Genomic DNA, 21,817 nt, shown 5'->3' with positions numbered 1-21,817 from the left:
TCATGCAGTCACATGAATACACACAAACTTCCTGCATCTGCAGCCTGTGACAGAGTTTTAGTCATGCGGGGCTCCTGTTCACTGCTAAACAGTCACAGCTTCATTGCAAGAACCTTGAGAGCCAACTCCTGCTGAAGCTTAACCATCACTTCACTGAGTAAAGAACAAGCACGATTTAACCAAACATGCACAGACACAGACAGTCATGGTAAAGTGAGACTTCTTGTACCTAATGTTATTTTCTATCAGCTATGCCATTTTGAGGGCAAGTGTGTGACGATGTTGGTCCCCTACAGACTCTTTTCTTTTCTCCTTTTCTTTGATTCCCCCTTCTTTTTTTTGTGCCAACCCGTATATATACAACTCCCATCTCCGTGGGCCTTAATCACATGCCGCAGAAAGCCAGTGAAGCAATTGAGAATGATCGCATCCACATGTGCAGGTGTGACTCGCTCCAACTACCTCATTAACCCCCCGCGGTCGTGCAATTGCGCCTACGGAGAGTGACGCGGCTTTATGGATTTTGTTTTTTTTTGTTTTTGTTTTTTTTTGAAGCTGTGGACCCACTACACCACAAAGTGAATATACAGTATTATACTGTCAGTGTACAGTATATCTCGTCACTGTAAGTAGTTTGCACTGTTCAAACATACAGTACATGTTACCTACTGTAGGTATTGGCTTCAAAAGCTTTGTTGTGAAAAACTGAGATTTGGAACTTTGTGTTATTTGTCCATCTTATTAGCATAAGATGTTAGCATAAAGAATTATTTTATTTTTGAATGTTTCTAATTACTCTACCTTTTTGTTTAGCCAAGATTTGTCTCTTCATATTTGGGAATATTTTTGTGTACTTTGAGTACTTTGTTATTTTACTTAGCAGTCTGCTTACACAGGCTTTTAGAGCTATAAAGCATTTGTCTTACTTTACTGTAAATTGCTCTTTGCCAGACATCACCGTGCCATCATCTTTTTCACATAACGTGTATTTATTTCTTACAGCTTCAGAAAACTTGCTGGTTGGGCCGCTTTCACCCCCAAGAGGAGATGACACTGATGGTGCTATAGACAATATTTTGGACTCTAGCAGATTAGACCCTCGCTCAGACGACGAAGATACGTAAGATAAAGTGTTGTGTTGTTTATTTTTAATATAATTGCAGTTACAGTGCATTTTGAAAAGTATTCAGCCCCTAACCCTTTTTTCACATAAACGATTGTCACAATCTCGAATTTTATTCAGTTTGGCTGGGTATTTTTATTTATTTACTATATTAATCCCAGATGGAATACTTGTCTTTTCACATGACCTTTACAGGTCAGAGAGTAGGGTCAGCCATAGTACAATGCCCTTGGATCAATTTTCAGGTTAATGGACTTACTCAAGGGCCCAACAGAGTAGGATCCCTTCTAGCAGTAATGGGATTTAAACCAGCAACCTTTCAGATACCAGCACAAATCCTTAGCCACCACCATTTATAAATCGAACATTCTCTTCCACAGTGCTTCAAATAAAAGAAAGACAATTATAAATCATTAAAAAATTTTATTCCAAAAACTGAAATATCAACAGTTTTTTAAGGATTCATCAACCCTGTTTAGTACTTGGTTGAACCACCTGTCGCAGTTGTTACATTAGGTAGTCTCTTATTAATTTTGCACGAGTCTTTTCCAATTCATCCTTGTAAAAATGTGGCATATTAGTTGTGGAGCAGCACTGGACAGTACTTTTTACATCTTGCTACAAAGGTTCAATGTGGTCACTCAGGGGCATCAGTTGTCTTCATTTTAAGTCATTCTATTTTTGCTCTGGCAGTGTGTTTAGGTTTGGTGTCCCATTGAAAGACACACTTCCTCACCAATTGAAGCTTTCTGAAAGAGGGGAGCAGGTGTTTCCCTGAGATCTGTCTGTATGGTGCAGCATCCATCTTCACATCACCCCTGAGCAGACTGACAGACACTGCTTCTCAAAAGCATTCTCACTTGATCCTGACAACAACACCTTCCACAGTGGGGATGATTTTACGTGGTTGATGTGCCTTGTTAGATTTATGCCACACATAATGCTTACTGTAGTGTTCAAACTAGAAAGTTTCACTTTGGGGTATCTTCCAGTCTTTATGTGCCTCTCCCCAGATGTGTGCTTCTCTAATATTTCTGTATACACCAGACTTGTTTTGAATGGTCTTTTGTTATTTTGGTTTGTTTTGTTAAAATGTTTTACCATACCGTTGAACCTCAGTGACACAGGGGTTATTTATCTTTATAAATCCATTGAGAGCAGGTGGTTCAATAGGTGGAGACCTAAAACAAACAAGGCAAGTAGGTAAAGGAATACACTGCACCTGAGCAAAGGCAGCCTTATATTTCCAAAGGCTAGGAGTACTTTTTAAGTTTCACAGTGTGGATTTTCCCTTTTTGGCAAGATTTTTTAGAAGATCAGCTACAAAATTGCTTAACTTTATAAATTACTGTATATTGTAAGTTTAGAATCTGAAACATTGTGAAGATAGTTTTAGGTGCTGAATACTTTTTTCAAGACACTGTATATTACTTGGCAGCACGGTTTTGCAATGGTTCCTGCACCAGGTGCTCCCTACGTGGAGTTTGCATGTTCTACTTTGGTTTCCTCTTGGTGCTCTAGTTCACCCTGACAGTCCAAATTCATCCAGGGTAGGTGAATTGGCACTAGTGTGTGTTGGGAGGTGGAGGAAGTGATGGACTGGCTTCCTATCCAGGTATTGTTCCTGCCTTTTGCCTAATGATTGCTAGGAAAGACTCCATCTGTCCTGTGACCTTACCCTGGATAAATGGGTTTAGAAGATGGATGGATATATATAAATGTAACTGTAGTAACTTATCTTAACGTGCCAATGGCATGTCATCTCTTGATTTCTGTTTGCTTAAATGTAAAATATTTAAATCCTTTAGTCTTTTTTTTTTCATAACCGATGCTCCAAAGTCTTGTAACTCCTTCCTGGACTCTCTAAAGCTCCATTATGCTATCCTAGTGAAGGAAAGCCAAAACTGCACATGGTATTCCAGTTGTGGAAACATAATCTTACCTTACTTGTACTCTACTCTACTCTGTGCACTATATAACATCCTGTTTGACTTCCAGTGGGGGATGCATATTATATGGAGTCTACCTGCTAATTCCCACAGCCATTAGGATGATTAGGAGCCTTGAACTGTCCCATGGCGTGTGGTGGTGTGAGTGCACTCTGTAATTGGCCAGAGTCCCATCTGCAGCTCTTTCTGCTTTGTATCTAATGCCATTAGGTTAGATTCCATCTCCTTAAGGGCACTTACTAATGGAGGAATCTGTTATTTTGAAAGTACCCCTGTAATCAACTCAGTAAGCCTGATGCCTTTATTTGCAATATTTTATACCCTGTGTCATTTCTTACAGTGACTTCGAGGAAGAACCAAATACGGCTTGGATTGCACAATTTGAAAAAATGGTTAAGGGACAAACGTCTGGTACTTAAATCATACTGTGTGTCTAATTAGTTTTCACTGTTTTGAATATTTGTACAATAAATATTTTATTACAATATACTAATAGTTTGTTTTTTTCAAGTCAAGTCAAGTTGGGGAGCATGCACCGATACAATGTGTTGCCGCACCCACTACACAACAAAATAACTCGGGATCCTGATTTGCAACCCCCCAGGCAGACACGCGGTCCAGTCCCACCCTCCGGAAATGACCCTCTATCTGCTGCAGCCAGGTGTTACGTGGGCGACCCCTTGGCCTGGTTCAGTTGCTCGGGTCCCCAACAATGAGGGTCCTATGAGCCGGATCACCCTTGGGGAAACGCGCCACATGGCTGTAGTGCCATAACTGATGCTGCCTCACAATGCATGTAATGTGCCTCATTCGGGACTCCATGAGCAACCGTTCATTCGACACAAAGTCAAACCAACAGTACCCAAGGATTTTCCAGAGAGACACAGTACCAAAGGAGTCCAGTCTTCGTCTCAGGTCACTGGATAGCATCCATGTCTCACAACCATATAGCAAGACAGGAAGCACCAGGACTCTAAAGACTTGGACCTTCATCCTTTTGCATAGATATCGGGAGTGCCACACACCCCTTTCCAGCGACCTCATGACCCTCCATGTTCTCCCAATCTGTTTATGGACTTCATTAGAAGAGTCACCAGAGACATGAATGTCACTGCCGAGGTAAGTAAACCTCTCGACAAGGTCGGCACTCTCTCCGCAAACAGACACACTGCTGACGGCTGTGCCCAAGAGGTCATTAAAGGCCTGGATCTTGGTTTTTTTACTACTAAGAAAAATGAGCAAGTCTAAATATGTTTTGACTACTGAATAAAATATATTCTAAAGAAAACTGCTGCCCATGTGCAAAATTGCTTTCTGCAACACCATCTAAAGCAGCAATTTTAAAACTTTTTCATCTCATGGCACCCATACACTAACCAGTAAAATTCTGCGGCACACCAAAAAATATTTTTTTGCCAATCTAACAAAAATGTAGATGTAATTTTGATTGATTTACAAAAAAATAATAGTAATTACCTACCCTTTTTGCTGCAAAATGGCTTTTTAAAAAATCTTTTTTGAAGTACATATTTATGATACTTTGTAATAAAAAAATAATAATCAAAATTATCAGGTGCCCTATGCTTGTGTTATGAGCAGGTGGCATAGTGGTAGCGCTGCTCCTTTGCAGTAAAGCGATCATGGGTTTGTGTCCCGGGTCCTACCTGCATGCTTTCTGTAAAGTGCTTTGAGTAGTGAAAAAAGAACTACAGTGATCCCTCGCTATATCATGCTTCGACTTTCGCGGCTTCACTCTATCGTGATTTTTTCTCATACACGCTTACGTCACTACGCATGCGCTTTCTGAGAACTTTTATCTAAGCCCCACGATAGCTCCTAAACATGCTGCTTTTTCTAAGCCTTCTGACAATGAAACTAAGCGCCGGAGGAAGATGCTTACCATCCAGGAGAAGGTGAAACTCTTGGATATGATCAAAGATGGCAATACCCTACAAAAGCCTCCTCACGCATATGAAAAGACAGCGTCAGCAACTGCCTATCAAGATGTTCTTCAGCCACGCACCCAGACACCCACTGCCTACTCCTAGTACTCCTTCAGTGGAAGAAGACAACGACGCACCTGCTGAAGATACTGCACCACCTTGTCACGCTTGGGTCACAGATTTGCACAGAGACACAGGAGGTTGTAGAAAAAAAAGAACTTTATTCAAAGCACTGCAAACAAACATTTGTCTCTTTTCAAAAGTTTAAACGTGCTCCATGACAAGTTAGAGATGACAGTTTCGCCAGGAGCAGAGAATGTCTGAGAGAGAGAAACAAAACAACCAATTCCAAAGCTGAGAGGCGCTGCACAATACTTTTAAGTAAGCGGAGTACCACATGAGAGGTTTATCGCACGTTATAGCGCAAGTAAGAAGGGTAAGGAGCAATGTGAAGGTAGACTGTCAGCTGTTTCAGGGGTTTTCCCAGGGGCGTCTGTTTACTCTGAGGGTGCGATCAGCGCTCCAGCTTACAACCTGAAGACTCTCCTACTGAGCTCGTGCCTTCATAGGTTAGTGGTTGTGTGTAAGAACTGTGTGTGTGTGTAATTAAATGTAGAGTACAATAATAATAATATATTTGTAAAGTCTAATATGTCTTATTTTCTCTTATTTTGTCTAATATATTGGGTAATACGAGTGTAATGGTGACTAAAGGGTGTTATTTCATGTCTAGAGGGCTCTAATAATGTTAAAAAAAATGTATTTAGAAGGTCGTAAACAGGTTTTCTATACTCTAACTGCGAAAATATTCGATTTATAAATAAAGAATCCTACTTCGCGAAAATTCATTTATCGCGGTAGAGTCTGGAACGGATTAACCGTGATAAACGAGGGTTCACTGTATATAAATGTAAAGAATTATTATAATACGTGTATATGTATGATCAAATTCAGCCACGGAATAGTTGGGGATAAACAGGGAGACTAGATGTGCTCGACAGTAAGACGCATTGGAGTAATTAAACAGCGTGGTGCACATGCAACATAAACATAATGTGTGTATTACTGAAGTAAATGTTCATATTAATTGATCATACAAAATAATTTTTAGTATTCAAATTTTTAACAAGTCGAGACATGTAAACTGGTTATAAATGCATGTAATTATATGTTTATTGCTTTATATTTCACATATTGTGTATATGTATTGTGAAAGAATGAGTCACAACACACTGGAAAGGTTTGGGGCAACCACCCGTATATTGTACCTGGCAGCAAAAGGTTTAAAGAAAACAAGAGGTTGTTCTTTGATTGAGTTCCCAGATTGAACTGAACTGGTTTGGAAAGATGGAGGTTTTATATGCTGTGAACCGGAAGTGATGTCATTTGACCAGAACAGGAAGTGACATCAGTCTGGGTGCCGGAACATGAAGTGATGTTAAATCAGGCAGGTTTTCCCACATTTGGTCTGCAGAGATAACAGAAATAGGTTTAGTGCAGCCCACCGCCCCCTGGCCTGGCGGGTAATTACCTCCACTTGGTCCACTCGGCTTGCTTCTAGTCACACTTGTGTGACAGTACATTATTAAAATGATATATAAATCATATATAAAATTTGCATTGTAGACTTCTTTTGCATCAAATTTCTTTAAAGAAAGTTGTTTTAAAAAATGTTACGACACATCGATTGACAATCGCTGCTCCAAATTGACCTCTAGTCATCGTGTTTCTGCTCCTAACTTCTTGCAGATGGTTTAGGTGGATGATACAAATATCATAAAAATGTTTCATCATATATAAGTACACTTGTGTTCCAGAACTGCATTTTAATATTATTTACCTTTTTTATTTTTGTTGATGCTGGGCTCTTTTCTTTAACTGGCAGGTGAGAGAATACATTTAGGACTAACCAGCTTTCAACTTTTTGTACATACAGCCCCTTGTTTGTTTGCATAGATTTAATCCAACAAGTACGCAAAAAGCCTAAGAACCTCTCTGTGCTCTCCTTTTGATCTAATGATAGTCATGCTGTCATTAAAATTCTGCAAAAAATGTACAGAATATTTTTCCATCAGGGTTTGATAATACAGTGATCCCTCGCTATATCGCGCTTTGCCTTTCGCGGCTTCACTCCATTGCGGATTTTATATGTAAGCATATTTAAATATATATCGCAGATTTTTTGCTGGTTCGTGGATTTCTGCGGACAATGGGTCTTTTAATTTCTGGTACATGCTTCCTCAGTTGGTTTGCCCAGTTGATTTCATACAAGGGACGCTATTGGCAGATGGCCGAGAAGCTAGATTGCTTACTCTTCTCTCTCTCTTGCTCTGACTTTCTCTGATCCTGACGTATGGGGATTGAGCAGGGGGGCTGTTCGCACACCTAGACGATACGGACTCTCGTCTAAAAATGCTGAAAGATTATCTTCACGTTGCTATCTTTTGTACAGCTGCTTCCTGAAACGACATGCTGCACAGTGCTTCGCATACTTAAAAGCTCGAAGGGCACGTATTGATTTTTGACTGAAAAACAAACTCTGTCTCTCTCTATCTCTCTCTCTCTCTGTCTCTCTCTCTCTGCTCCTGACGGAGGGGGTGTGAGCTGCTGCCTTCAACAGCTTTGTGCCGCGGTGCTTCGCATACTTAAAAGCCAAACAGCACCATTGATTTGTTTGCTAGAGATTGTTTTCTCTATCTATGTGACATTCTGTGCTCCTGACACGCACTCCTTTGAAGAGGAAGATATGTTTGCATTCTTTTTATTGTGAGACAGAACTGTCATCTCTGTCTTGTCATGGAGCACAGTTTAAACTTTTGAAAAAGAGACAAATGTTTGTTTGCAGTGTTTGAATAACGTTCCTGTCTCTCTACAACCTCCTGTGTTTCTGCGCAAATCTGTGACCCAAGCATGACAATATAAAAATAACCATATAAACTACTTTCTACTTCGCGGATTTTCTTATTTCGCGGGTGGCTCTGGAACGCAACCCCCGCGATGGAGGAGGGATTACTGTAGTATTATTGCTAAAGTAATAGTACTAAAGAGCAAAAAGAATCATAACTGGGTTTAAAGAATGTGCTTGTGGATGAGGGCAAAATAAAAGAGACAGCGTATAGGGAATGTACCCACAGTAGCATTAAGTCATAACGATACACAAGTTCCACCGCAGATTAAAAATCTAGTATAGTATGGTTTGATAACAGTTTGAAATGATTGCACACTCTTCATTGCTTTTTTCCAATTCTGGACTTGATTTTATTTCAATATTATCTCTATAAAATATGAGTGGTAGTTTCATATCCTTGTATAGATTGTGGGATGCGGGATTGTGCAAAACTTTAAAGCAGTCGGACCATTCCCAATATTTCAGTGACGTTTGAAGCACTTAGCATCATCAATATTGTAGTAATAGACCTTCCGATGTAAACTTTGGGACAGTGTGCCTTATTAAAGTGATGTGAGCTTCAAAGCCTCTGTGTCATACATCCTATACCTATCATAGACCATAATTGGGGAGCCCTGGTTAAGATATAGAAGCCAGACCCTTAAGCACTGCATTGACTCAAGCATAAACTTGATCAGATCAGGGTGGTCTTGTTTCCTACTCTGAAGTTTTTCTATGGCAGAGGCCTTTGATCGGTGTGGAGATACTTGCAGTTCCTCAGTTGGGTGCTGTACAGTTGGGGTTTGTTCTGGTGGATGGGAGGGTCACCAAGACGCAGCTTCAAGCTGCAGAGGGGCGAGGTCTGACTGTTATTTGCATGTATGCATCAAATGACCCTTTACAGCATTAAGTCATTTGGAGGCAATAGGATTTGGTGCTCAAGAGTACTACCTACTGACTCTGAAGTCCTTCGCTGAGGATATAATGCTTCCATGGGGAATGACAGTTATACCTGAAGTGGCTTGTTTATAAGGATTGGCTCGCCTACTCTGAATCAAAGTATTGAATTGTTAACTGCATTTCTGCGCTAGTCATGGATTGTCTTTTATAAACTCTGTTTGAACACAAGGATGCTCACAAGTTTGCATGGTACCACAGTATTTTATGCAAAAGGCCAATGATCAACTGTGCATTCAAGTTATCTGATCTGAGGCCATAGGCTCTGAACATGCATGTAGAAGAGAGGTGCTGAGCAGATGACTTATCACCAAAAAGGCGGTAAGCTGGCTCAGATGGATGAAGCGCCTGAAGAAATGAATGGATAGTGAGGGTTTCTGAAAATACCTAGGTGATCAGCACGATTTGAAATTTAAACTCTGAAAGAGCATCTCCTGCATCTTGGAACAGGTCAGGGACGTAAGATTCGGAGTGGAATTCATTAAAGAGGCAGTGCAGGCAACTGCAAGGAGCTGTGACCAAAATGTTCTGGGTGCCTGTCATGGTGACATTGTATGGATCTGTTGTTGGACACCAGTGGTAAAGGAGAATCTACAGAATTTACTGAAAGGAACTGGCAGGATGTAAAGGTGGCAGTTGCAGCAGTGGCCTAAGAGAAGGCCCAAGTTTGTATGGAGTGTGCGGAGGCCATGGAAACAGACATTCAGAATGACTGCAGAGTTCTTCTGGCAAACCCTTTTTCATGCAGAGTATTATTTGAAGTATATTTTGAGCTGAAAATGGCAGTCTTTTTTGTTCTTAATATTAGTTAAGGTGGGAACAATCCACAATCAAATATTTCCTATACATTGTTTGGTCTTGGTCAGTATTTTTTTTTTTCTCTCTTCTTATTACTTCAAAATAGCCAGGAGTTTATATTTAAGAGGTCAGAAAGATACCTTTTAATTATTCAGAATAGAGAAAGTTGTTCAGATGGTTTTTACAGAATTATGCAAGGTGGGCTGGCGTCCTGCCCGGGGTTTATTTCCTGCCTTGTGCCCTGTGTTGGCTGGGATTGGCTCCAGCAGACCCCTGTGACCCTGTAGTTAGGATATAGTGGGTTGGATAATGGATGGATGCAAGGTGGGATTGAACCAGTTATCATCTTTACCAGGTAACAGGTAATAATTCTTTGCATTTATATAGCGCTTTTCTCACTACTCAAAGCGCTCAGCAATTGCAGGTTAAGGACCTTGCTGAAGGGCCCAACAGAGCAGAGTCCCTATTGGCATTTACGGGATTTGAACCGGCAACCTTCCGATTGCCAGTGCAGATCCCTAGCCTCAGAGCCACCACTCCGCCTATGCAAAAAGGTAAAAGAAAGCACGCCCTTTATTTAAAAGAAAAAGCGTGCACCACAATTTTTTGGGGGGAATATAAAGCCAGAAAACTGTGAGGAACTAGTTGATGAGCTGCTCTCTTCCTACCTAGCATTTGGGTGCAGCATGCCATTTAAAATCCAATGACTACACTCTCATTTGGATTTTTCCCTGAGAACAGAAATAGTCTGATGAACATGAGAAGAGGTTTCTATAGGATGTCACTCAATTGGAGAGATGTTAGAGTGGAAAGTGGAGTGAGCCTTTGTTATCAGGCATAAATATTGGGCATTCTACCATGAAATGCCTTCAAAAGATAAGAAAAAAAAACTACCAAGTGACGACTTTTTGTAAGTAATAATCATTTAAAGCATACATTCACTGAGTAAATATTAGGAACATCTGTTTATCCGTGTAATTATATAATTAGCCAATCATGTAGCAGCAGTGCAATACATAAAATCATGTTGATAAGGTCAGGAGCTTCAGTTAATGTTCACATCAAACACCAGAATGGGGGAAAAATGTGATCTTGGTGATTTCACTTGCAGCATGATTGCTGGAACCAGAGGGGCTGCTTTGAGTATTTCTTTAACTGTTGATCTCCTGGGATTTTCACAACCTCAGTCTCCAGGGTGCGAAAAACAAAAACCATCTAGAGAGGGACAGTTCTGCACTTTGTTGATGAAAGACATGAAGAGAATGGCCAGACTGGTTCGAGCTCACAGAAAGACTATAGTAACTCTGGTAACCACTCTGTTCTAGTGTGGTGAGCAGAAAAGCATTTCTGACTGCATAACACATCGAACCTTGAGGTAGATAGGCTACAACAGCACATGGCCATGCCAAGTTCAACTCCTGTCATCCAAGAACAGAAAGTGGAAGCTGCAGTGGGCACAGGGTCACCAAAACTGAACAGTTGAAGGCTGGGAAAGCAATGCCAGGTCTGTTGAATCTCAGTTTCTACTAAGGCATGCAGATGGTAGGTTGAGAATCTGGCGTCAATGGGATGAATCCGTGCACCTACCTGCCTTGTGTCAACAGTCCGTGATGGTGCTGGTAGTGTAATGGGGTGGAGATTTTTCTTGGCACACTTTAGGCCCAATAATAACAATCATCGCTTGAACGCCACGACCTATATGAGTATTGTTGCTGACCTTATGAATTCCTTCATGGCCTAAATTGACCCATCTTCTAAAGGCTACTTCCAAACATGTTGCAAAGCAAAAGTCATCTCAAATTGGTTTTATGAATATGACAATGAGCATGGGAAAGGTGCTATATAAATAAAATGTATTATTACAAATGACTTTGGTGTTCTTCCGTGGCCTTCCTAGCTGGTAGATCTGAGTCCACCTTTGGGATGTGGCAGAACGGGAGATTCTCAGCATGAATGTACAGCTGATGATTGTACAGAAATTGTGTGACACAATCATGTCAACGTCGATCAGAATCTTAAAGAAGTGTTTCCATCATCTTGTGGAATCCATGCCATGAAGAACTGAGGCTGTTTTGAGAATAAAAGAAGGCCCTGCCTAGGATTAGGATAGTGTTCCTAAGAATTAATTCAGTCAAGGATAGAGCTGCCAGGGAAGAGGAAGGCCTAAGAGGAGGTTCATGAATGTGGTGAGAGGGGACATGCAGGTGATGGGTGTAACAGAGCAAGATGACAAGGACAGAAAGATACGGAAGAAGATGATCCGCTGTGGCAACCCCTAACGGGAGCAGCCGAAAGAAAGAAGAAGAAGTGTATGTTTTATTTATAGTTTTTTCAAGTCTAAATAATTCATTTTATCTAGGTTTTTTTTTTTTCATTTTAAACTTTCATCTCTCAAAAATAAAGTGAGAGAACAATCCTGTTAACATTTGGATTTTGCACCCCCAAGTTAATAAATAATGTAAAATATTTGAAAGGAAAAAAAATATATTTTTGAAGTCCAGAGTTATTTTTTGGAATTTAATTGTTAGGAAGAGTTATGATAATATATACGTTTTTTACATTATGCTTTTTGATAATACTTAAAAGCGAGAAATTTATATTCATATTTTTGCCTGTGCTAAAAATGTTTTTGGGATTTTTAATTGTCCTGTAATGAAAATGAACAAACAAGTTTTATTTCTCCTAACCCTCCATATCCTGATTTCATGTTAGGTTAAACTGGCTCTGTTTGAGTTACGTGTGCTGTGTGACAAACTGGCATCCCTTCCAGGACTCGCTCGCTCCTGTCTTGTGGCCGTCGCCAACATTAGCTCTGGAACTACACAGACCTCAAGGAAAGAAAAAGGGTTCAGAAAATGGATCGACGTGTGCCCACTGATTGAAAGGTCCAAACAAAAACAAGCCTTGCCAGATAAGGGGCTTTACTATAACCAAGACTCTCACCAGGCGATAATAAGGTAAAGCAAAGGTTCTCAACTGAGGGGCTAAGTAACATCATAAACAACAGCTTCAGATGGAGCATTCCAAGGTTGATTGATCAATGTCAGTCCTGGGGGGCTTCGGTGGCTGCAGGTTTATTTTTTCCCCCAACTCAGTTGCTTAATTAGAAACCAATCCTTGCCAATAACAGATCTTATTTAATGTTATGACTTGTTAGTGCTGTAACCGTCCAGTGGGGGCTGGGTGGTCTCGTGGCCCCTGAAGATTTTTTTTTTTCTCCAGCCCTCTGGGGTTTTTTTTTTTGGCCATCGGTTGTTATTTAAATAAATATATAAAAATCTATATATCTATATCTATCTATCTACAGTGGGTACGGAAAGTATTCAGACCCCCTTCAATTTTTCACTCTTTGTCATATTGTAGCCATTTGCTAAAATCATTTAAATTAATTTTTTCCCTCATTAATGTACACACAGCACCACATATTGACAGACAAAAAAAAGAATTTTTGAAATTGTTGCAGATTTATTAAAAAAGAAAAACTGAAATATCACATGGTCCTAAGTATTCAGACCCTTTGCTCAGTATTTAGTAGAAGCACCCTTTTGAGCTAATACAGCCATGAGTCTTCTTGGGAAAGATGCAACAAGTTTTTCACACCTGGATTTGGGGATCCTCTGCCATTCCTCCTTGCAGATCCTCTCCAGTTCTGTCAGGTTGGATGGTAAACGTTGGTGGACAGCCATTTTTAGGTCTCTCCAGAGATGCTCAGTTGGGTTTAAGTCAGGGCTCTGGCTGGGCCATTCAAGAACAGTCACAGAGTTGTTGTGAAGCCACTCCTTCGTTATTTTAGCTGTGTGCTTAGGGTCATTGTCTTGTTGGAAGGTAAACCTTCGGCCCAGTCTGAGGTCCTTAGCACTCTGGAGAAGGTTTTTGTCCAGGATATCCCCGCATTCATCTTTCCCTCGATTGCAACCAGTCGTCCTGTCCCTGCAGCTGAAAAACACCCCCACAGCATGATGCTGCCACCGCCATGCTTCACTGTGGGGACTGTATTGGACAAGTGATGAGCAGTGCCTGGTTGTCTCCGCACATATCGCTTAGAATTAAGGCCAAAAAGTTCTATCTTGGTCTCATCAGACCAGAGAATCTTATTTCTCACCATCTCAGAGTCCTTCAGGTGTCTTTTAGCAAACTCCATGCGGGCTGTCATGTGTCTTGCACTGAGGTATGTGTGCTCATCACTTGTCCAATACAGTCCCCACAGTGAAGCATGGCGGTGGCAGCATCATGCTGTGGGGGTGTTTTTCAGCTGCAGGGACAGGACGACTGGTTGCAATCGAGGGATAGATGAATTCGGCCAAGTACAGGGATATCCTGGACAAAAACCTTCTCCAGAGTGCTAAGGACCTCAGACTGGGCCGAAGGTTTACCTTCCAACAAGACAATGACCCTAACCTAAGCACACAGCTAAAATAACGAAGGAGTGGCTTCACAACAACTCTGTGACTGTTCTTGAATGGCCCAGCCAGAGCCCTGACTTAAACCCAATTGAACATCTCTGGAGAGACCTAAAAATGGCTGTCCACCAACGTTTACCATCCAACCTGACAGAACTGGAGAGGATCTGCAAGGAGGAATGGCAGAGGATCCCCAAATCCAGGTGTGAAAAACTTGTTGCATCTTTCCCAAGAAGACTCATGGCTGTATTAGCTCAAAAGGGTGCTTCTACTAAATACTGAGCAAAGGGTCTGAATACTTAGGACCATGTGATATTTCAGTTTTTCTTTTTTAATAAATCTGCAACAATTTCAAAAATTCTTTTTTTTGTCTGTCAATATGGGGTGCTGTGTGTACATTAATGAGGAAAAAAATTAATTTAAATGATATTAGCAAATGGCTGCAATATGACAAAGAGTGAAAAAATTGAAGGGGGTCTGAATACTTTCCGTACCCACTGTATATATATATATATATATATATATATATATATATAATCTATATAATTCATTACATTACATAACATAGCGCTTTTCTCAGTACTCAAGGCGCTTTCCACACAGGGAGGAACCGGGAAGCAAACCAACATTCTTGCACAGTCTCCTTACTGCAGTGTTTCTCAAACTCGGTCCTGGGGACCCCCTGTGGCTGCAGGTTTTTGTTCCAACCAGATTCCTAATCAATGACAACACCTGATAACACTGAGCTCATTTAATTAGCTGGTATTTTTTTTTCTTTTATTCGACATTCAGAAAAGCATGTTTTTTTACATTTATAAGACATTTATAAAATTTCTGCTTTTGCTATAGATTTAAATGCTTAACTTTCTTTTGTTGATTTTATTATACTTTGCCCTTTCTCTGTGCAGTTTTTTTCCCTCTTCGTTGTGTCTTAATAATGACAACTGAGCAGATCAGACACGCTGGCAAACAACACACTGAATAATCAAAGGCTGCAACTACTTTAGCGTCACACCCACTAATTAGTAAATAATGGATTAATTAAACAATTAGAACACCTTGAAAAGTAGATTGAAAATCAAGATGAAAATACTGTTAAAAAGAAAAAAAATACATTATTCCTATATAACTGCTTGGTACATTTTAATATTTTTTTTTTTAGCAAACTTAGTTTTCTAATTAATATATTGTTCCCTAAACACAGAACTTGGGAAATATCAGTTCACTTAATTAGCCCAGGAGTTCAATTAAAAACAGAAGCTGGTTGGAACAAAAACCTGCAGCGACAGGGGGTCCCCAGGACCGACGTTGAGAACCCCTGCCTTACTGCAAAGCAGCAGCAATACCACTGCGCCAATCTATATAAATAAATCTCTCTCTCATATTATATAAGTTTAATTAATCCATTATTTACTAATTAGTGGCTCCGACGCTAAAGTAGTTGCAGACTTTGACTATCCAGTGTTGTCTGCGCTACTCGTTTTTAATTGTCATTAATAAGATACAATGAGGGGGGAAAAACTGCACAGAGAAAGGGCAAAATAAAATGAAATCAACAAAAGAGAGTTAAGCGTTTAATTCTATAGCAAAAGCAGAAATATTTCTAAATGTCATATAAATGTAAAAATCATGCTGCTGTGCTTTTCTGAATGTAGAATAAGAGAAAAATACCAGTTAATGAAAGAAGATCAGTGTTGTCAAGTGTTGTCACTGATTAGGAATCTTGTTGGAACAAAAACCTGCAGCCACAGAGGGTCCCCAGGACGGAGTTTAGGAAACACTGACCCAGATGATTTGAAGGCTAAAATGGATGAGCAATTCTCAGTCCTTCACTTTTTTTCTGTTCACTTTACTTCCAAGTATTTAATTAAATCCAATAGTACATGATAAATACACACAGAGGTGTAAATGGTAACAAGCTAAATGGAGAAATGCTGGTCTCTTTTGTCATTTGCATGTTATTGCTAATTAGGAGCAATTAAAAACCAAGAATACAGCTGTTTAAGACTAAAATAAGCAATAAGGGTTCAAAATCTTAACAAGCGCGACAACTTAAGTGAAGCAGAAGTGTTACTTGAGCACTAAGTGCTTCTTATTAAGCAACTGGGTTGGAGAAAAAAAAACCTGCAGCCCTCCAGGACTGTGACTGAGGACCCCTGCAATACAGGATCTGTTGTGAGCAGCTATTGTTCTCAAAAATACCCGCAGTGACAAATTCTGTATTTTGGAAATTACTGGTTATTCTTTATTCTTACAAAATGGCAATTCATTTGATGTTATAATTAATGTGGAGAAAAGCCCAAGCAAAATGACACCTTTTATTGGCTAAATAAAAAGATGAAGCAGGGTCCTGAGTTGCCTCGAAAGCTTGCATATTGTAATCTTTTTAGTTAGCCAATAAAAGGTGTCATTTTGCTTGGCTTTTCTCCACATTCATAATGGCTAACACGGTACAACACCCTAGTACTACAGACATGTTATAATTAAGAAATTCACGCACTAACAACATAATTTGTATGTATTTAAAACACAGGATATGTTTTTGAAATGACTTATTTGTGCATTATGCTACTTTAAATAGTCTTAACGGCTCTAGAAGCAAATATGATTTTAGTGATTAAAAAAAATCAAAAACAAGCACCTTTGTGAAGACATCAGCAAAAGTACAGGAATGGAAATATCAAGGGATGGGGGTCTCACGTAATCACGTAGTCCACCGGGTGTCTTGGAAGTATAAAGGTTGAGAACCACTGCTGCACATCAGGCAACCGATCTTCTTTTAACAGACACTGTGATCTAACGCTGTAATAGTGTAATGAAAACCCTTCAAACGCCCGGCGGTAATCAACACTTTAACTCGAGCAACAGTTTGAATGAATAAATCTGCAAAACGACAGTGACACGAAAAAATAGGAAGCGTGAACCTGCAAACCTTTAACTACGGCACGAAGGCGTAGCAGGCGCACTCTAGACCACAATGCACTTGTTTTTGTTTTGAAGAAGTAAAACTTAGGAAGCCTCTTGTTAATGAGAGCAGAACCCTCCTCCTTCTCCTCCGGTAGCGCCGCCTTCACCGCCGCTTCACACAGTGTGAGCGAGCTGCACGGGATGTGACGTCAGGGCGTGGGCGGACCCCTATGGTGTGTTGATTTCCCGCGGTTTGGCGATTCATTACGACTGAGGAGTTCACTTTTTTGTATTTTTTTTTGTTTTTCCCCCAAAGCGTACGAAGAGTCGCTCTTCGAAGACAGCCGACAGAGAGTTTCTACAGCTCCTTGTCTGTCGGTAGACTGAAATATGCCACCGAAAAATTCCAGGAAGGCAGCCTCTTCCGCCTCTGCTGCCGAAGGCTCAAAGCCGGTCTCAAAGCAGCAGCCGGGAAGCGAGCAGCAGAGCCAGGAATCGCGACTGAAAGACGAAAGGTAAATCAGCGCTCGATGGTGGAGTTTACAAAAAAAATAACTGTACTGTTTCATGTCCCTCACACCGTTTGGCAGCCACCTCAATTCATTGAATTTAGAGTTAAATCGGTACTTTTTGACAACTTTTTAGTAGCGATCTCGACAGCTCCACAACAGGAGCGCGAGGACAGAGGGAAGGCAGTGAGCGGCGGATTGTCGCGGCTTCACTTCGGCAGGTAGTTGTGCGCCGTGACGGCTGACAGGGGCTGTCTGTTTTCCTTTCTTGTTGTTGAGATTTGGACCGACCCCGAGCACCAAGTGGTTTTGATGTTGTGTGTTGGATTGTTGTTGTTGTTGTGATCGTCCTAAAGAGTGGTGGGGGAGGGGGGTTTACGTGTGAAATTAAACCCCTGTTAGGTGTTTTTTCTAAAACAGTTAAACGATGGGGGAAAAAATAATACATCGGTCTTCGTTGGATTAATGTTTGAACTTTACACAGCTGTAATAATAATCAGATGGGAATATTTAGGAAAACACAACAATAAAAACAACAGGAACACAATACTAGCTGGGATTTTGAACACTACCTGACACCTTTGGTGCACAGAGACAGTCAGCCTCAGAATCTCTGATATCCTATTTGACAAAACTCTGCTGGTCATTGGCAGGGAGGTCACGTCTCGTCTCCAGATGCTGTGATCCTAAAAGTGGGATCAGAGTCAGGAAAGATGGCATACCAGTATTCCTTGTGACAGTTTTGTATGGCCTGGAGTAAAGTCTCTGACAGGTTTTCTTGCTCCGAGGCTAGCAGCATGGACCCTGTCCGTCTCTGCCCAGACGCTCATTGTGACTGCCATGCAGTGTCCGCAGCAAGACAGATAGCAGATCTGAAACAGGACATGAGATGAACCGATCTGTTTTGGTCAGTTGTGGGCAAACAGATCGTGGATGTTTAGAAGTGATCTTAGGCTAAGATGGAGTGACATAATCCTTGGTGTCTGTCAACACCGGTTTTTCTATCTTATTGTGATGGCATTAGAGAATGCACATAAAATGGGATTGTTCTGTGGAATCGGTAGGGAAAACCTTCAGAGGTTTAACCAAATTGTATTGTGGCAAGCCCTTGTACCTTTCGTCTGCTTTTTATTTATTTATTTACTAGGGGGTTTGCCCCCTGCACCCTTAGCGCAGGCGGGGGGTATAGGTTTGACGAGCAATGTGCCAGGCCACTTCGCGTCTCTGTCGCTTGTGTTGTGAAGAGAGGGGTTGAACGCACCCCAAGGAGACGCAGTCACTCCTCTGAAACCCCCTGTTAAGTGGTGATACAATGGGAAACAAATAAGTTTATTTTATTTTACCTCCTCTTTGTTTGATCAACTGCTGGTTGTCTGCTGCTGCCGTGCTGCATTATCTGCATCTCATGCAACGCTTCGAACATTTAAAAATCTGTACAGCAGCTGTCCTACTCTTTTTGTCTTTTATTTCCTGCCTCCGGTGTGGTTAAATCTCTTGGCACAAAGTCTCGTCTCACGGGATTTGAGTTCTTGATATCTTTTAGTTTATAATTTAAAAATAGAATAAGAATCTGAAAATCTAACAACATCACTGAAAAGAAAGATATCAAACATATATATGTAGTTTTTAAAATAAGCCCAATTTAAAGCGTGACATAAAAACGTCACATGAAATCGTTGCACAAAATCGCTGCACTTTTAGGCTTAGGATTTATATATATATATATATATATATATATATATATATAAAGAGAGAAAGAGAGAGGCAGAGTAGATTTATCTAGTGTAGTGGAAACCCAAACTAAACACTCTCTGCTTTTCATTGTTAGCAATTTCTAAACTCTAAGGGGGAACCCATTCTTTAATGTTATAATCATATATCAATGACCTCGAAACCACAAGGGAACCACCCCTTGTAGTTATTTATGTATTTTGAGTTCGAAATACATCTCTCTCTTTGTGATATTAATGAGCACAAAACGCCAAACAGAAGTTTATCAGTGTTATGTACTGTATGTGTATTGATGGGCATGAGGCCTAAGACCCTGATTAACATCAACTCCAAGAACAGCCCCTGTGTCTGTCCTGCTGTGACTGATCAGATGTTGTCCCACCTGGAAATTACTTGGTGAAAGGGCACCTGCCAAGTTCTCGTGTATCTGACAAAGTGTAATGGCTCATTGCACATCCTGCATAGTTGGTCAGGGGGCTACAAATGGACACCCTTTAGTGAAAGTGCACAGGATGTAATTAGGGTTTTCTTATCCAGTGACAATGTGGTATTTCCTATTCTATCAACTTATATTTTGCCATTCAGATCCATTCACGCAGCACCACAATACTCTTTCTGGAGCTTATAAAGTTGCTAAAAAATCACGAGTGTGTTAAAGTGAACAGTAGTAATAGAAATTAAAACTATAATGCAGTTTTGTCAGTCACCAGGATGACCTGGAAAAGTCCCTGACAACATACCTTCACTGTCTGTCATTGTACAGTTTTTTTTTTGTCAGTTTATTCTGGTAAAGTTCATTTCTTTGTAGCTGGAAAGGAGTGGATATACGCTCACTGGCCACTTTATTAGGTTCACCTGTTCAACTACTTCTTAACGCAAACATCTAATCAGCCACTCACATGCCAGCAACTCAATGCATTTAGGCATGTAGGCTTTGTCAAGACGACCTGCTGAAGTTCATACTGAGCATCTGGATTGGGAAGAAAGGTGATTGAAGTGACTTTGAATGTGGCATGGTTGTTGGTGCTAGATGGACTGGTCTGAGTATTTCAGAAACTGCTGACCAGCTGGGATTTTCATGCACAACCATCTCTAGGGTTTGCAGAGAATGGTCTGACGAAAGGAAAATATCCAGTGGGCAGCAGATCTCTGGGGAAAAATGCCTTGTTGATGCCAGATGTCTGAGGAGAATGGCCAGACTGATTTATGACCGCAGTGTACCCATCTTCTGATGGCTCCTTCCAGTAGGATAATGTGCCATGTCACAAAGCTCTGATCACCTCAAACTGGTTTCTTGAACATGACAAAGAGTTCACCATACTCAAATGGCCTCCACAGTCGGCAGATGTCAAACCAATATAGCACTTTTGGGATGTGGTGGAACAGTAAATTTGCATCATGAATGTGCAGTCAACAAATCTGCTGCAACTGCATGTTGATATCATGTCAATATGGACCAAAATCCCTGAAGAATGTTTCCAGCACCTTGTTGAATCTATGCAGTTACGGCAGTTCTGAAGGTAAAAGGGGGTCTAACCTGGTACTAGCTATGTGTACCTAATAAAGTGGCTGGTGAGTGTATATGGAGTTGACAAAGAAAATAGGATTATCCTTGTATCTATGTACAGCTCACGGACAATGCTTTAGGTTTCACAGGTTTGATTCCTGCGTGTATAAATCCTAGCAGCAAATAGCATAAAACTACAGTGCCTTCCATAATGTTTGGCACAAAGACACTTTTTAAATTTTTTTTTATTTACCCCTCTGCTCTACAGTTAAAACTTACACATTAATTCAGATGTCATTAAAGTGCACACTGCAGACTTTCATTTAAGGGTACATGCATACATTGTGGTCACACCATGTAGACGTGACAACACTTTTTCTACTCGGTCTCCCCATTTCAGGACACCATAATGTTTGTGACGCAGCAATGACAGGTCTATTAAAACAGTCATCTTTAGGACTTCGTCGCATGTCCCTTGTATGCAATGACTGCTTGAAGTCTGCGAATTATAGACATCACCATGCAAGATTATTATAGTTATCGAAAACTAAAATCATAACTGAAACTTTTCATAAAAAAAACATTTTCGTAAACTGAAATAAAATAAATAACAAAACTGAAATTAAAAACTAAACGAAACTATTAAAGCAGCTGCAAAGGCTGACTGAAATAAAATAATTTACTAAAAATATTTTAGTTTTGGTTTTTGAACTATTCATGCCATTAGTCTTTAACTCTTTAACCTTTAACTGTAAAACAGAAAGTCCTCCACCACAAACCGCATGCATTTATTCATCCAATGAACGGCAGCTGGTGACGGAGGGTGGCTGTTCGCACAGCATTTTCCGGTGACAGAGCAAGCTGAATATGGGCGCGTAAAGCGTGTGATGAAGAAAGCGAGTCACTGTGTGAGAATAGTGACAGTGCTTCGAAAGCTGATAGTGACAGCATGGTAGATTCTGGTTAAAGTGGTAGTGAAGTGTATCAAGGTGATGATTTTGCTTTGCATGTGCTCGGTAGCTTTCAAACCTGCTGTTCACTGGGTCTTCGGGGCTCAAGAGAGAAGTATTAGATACAGATAATCCCTTACAGAATTTTAGTCTGTT

General features: G+C 40.5%; 2 protein-coding genes across 2 annotated transcripts in view; both read left to right on the top strand.

Annotated features, from left to right (window-relative positions):
* Positions 1 to 3,559, top strand: part of nek3 (NIMA related kinase 3) — a 55,870-nt gene extending 52,311 nt beyond the window's left edge. The window contains exons 15-16 of the mRNA XM_028799248.2: positions 1,003 to 1,120; positions 3,413 to 3,559. Coding sequence (XP_028655081.2) covers positions 1,003 to 1,120; positions 3,413 to 3,491 — 197 coding nt within the window. The 3' untranslated portion in view covers positions 3,492 to 3,559. The remainder of the gene's footprint in view (positions 1 to 1,002; positions 1,121 to 3,412) is intronic.
* A 13,565-nt stretch (positions 3,560 to 17,124) lies between these two features.
* rb1 (retinoblastoma 1) overlaps positions 17,125 to 21,817 on the top strand; it is a 323,190-nt gene continuing 318,497 nt past the window's right edge. Inside the window, exon 1 of the mRNA XM_028799245.2 lies at positions 17,125 to 17,479. Coding sequence (XP_028655078.2) covers positions 17,355 to 17,479 — 125 coding nt within the window. The 5' untranslated portion in view covers positions 17,125 to 17,354. The remainder of the gene's footprint in view (positions 17,480 to 21,817) is intronic.

Source organism: Erpetoichthys calabaricus, chromosome 4 (assembly GCF_900747795.2).
Source record: "Erpetoichthys calabaricus chromosome 4, fErpCal1.3, whole genome shotgun sequence".
In the NCBI taxonomy this organism is placed as follows: Eukaryota; Metazoa; Chordata; class Cladistia; order Polypteriformes; family Polypteridae; genus Erpetoichthys; species Erpetoichthys calabaricus.
This window is presented reverse-complemented; position numbering and strand designations above follow the sequence as displayed.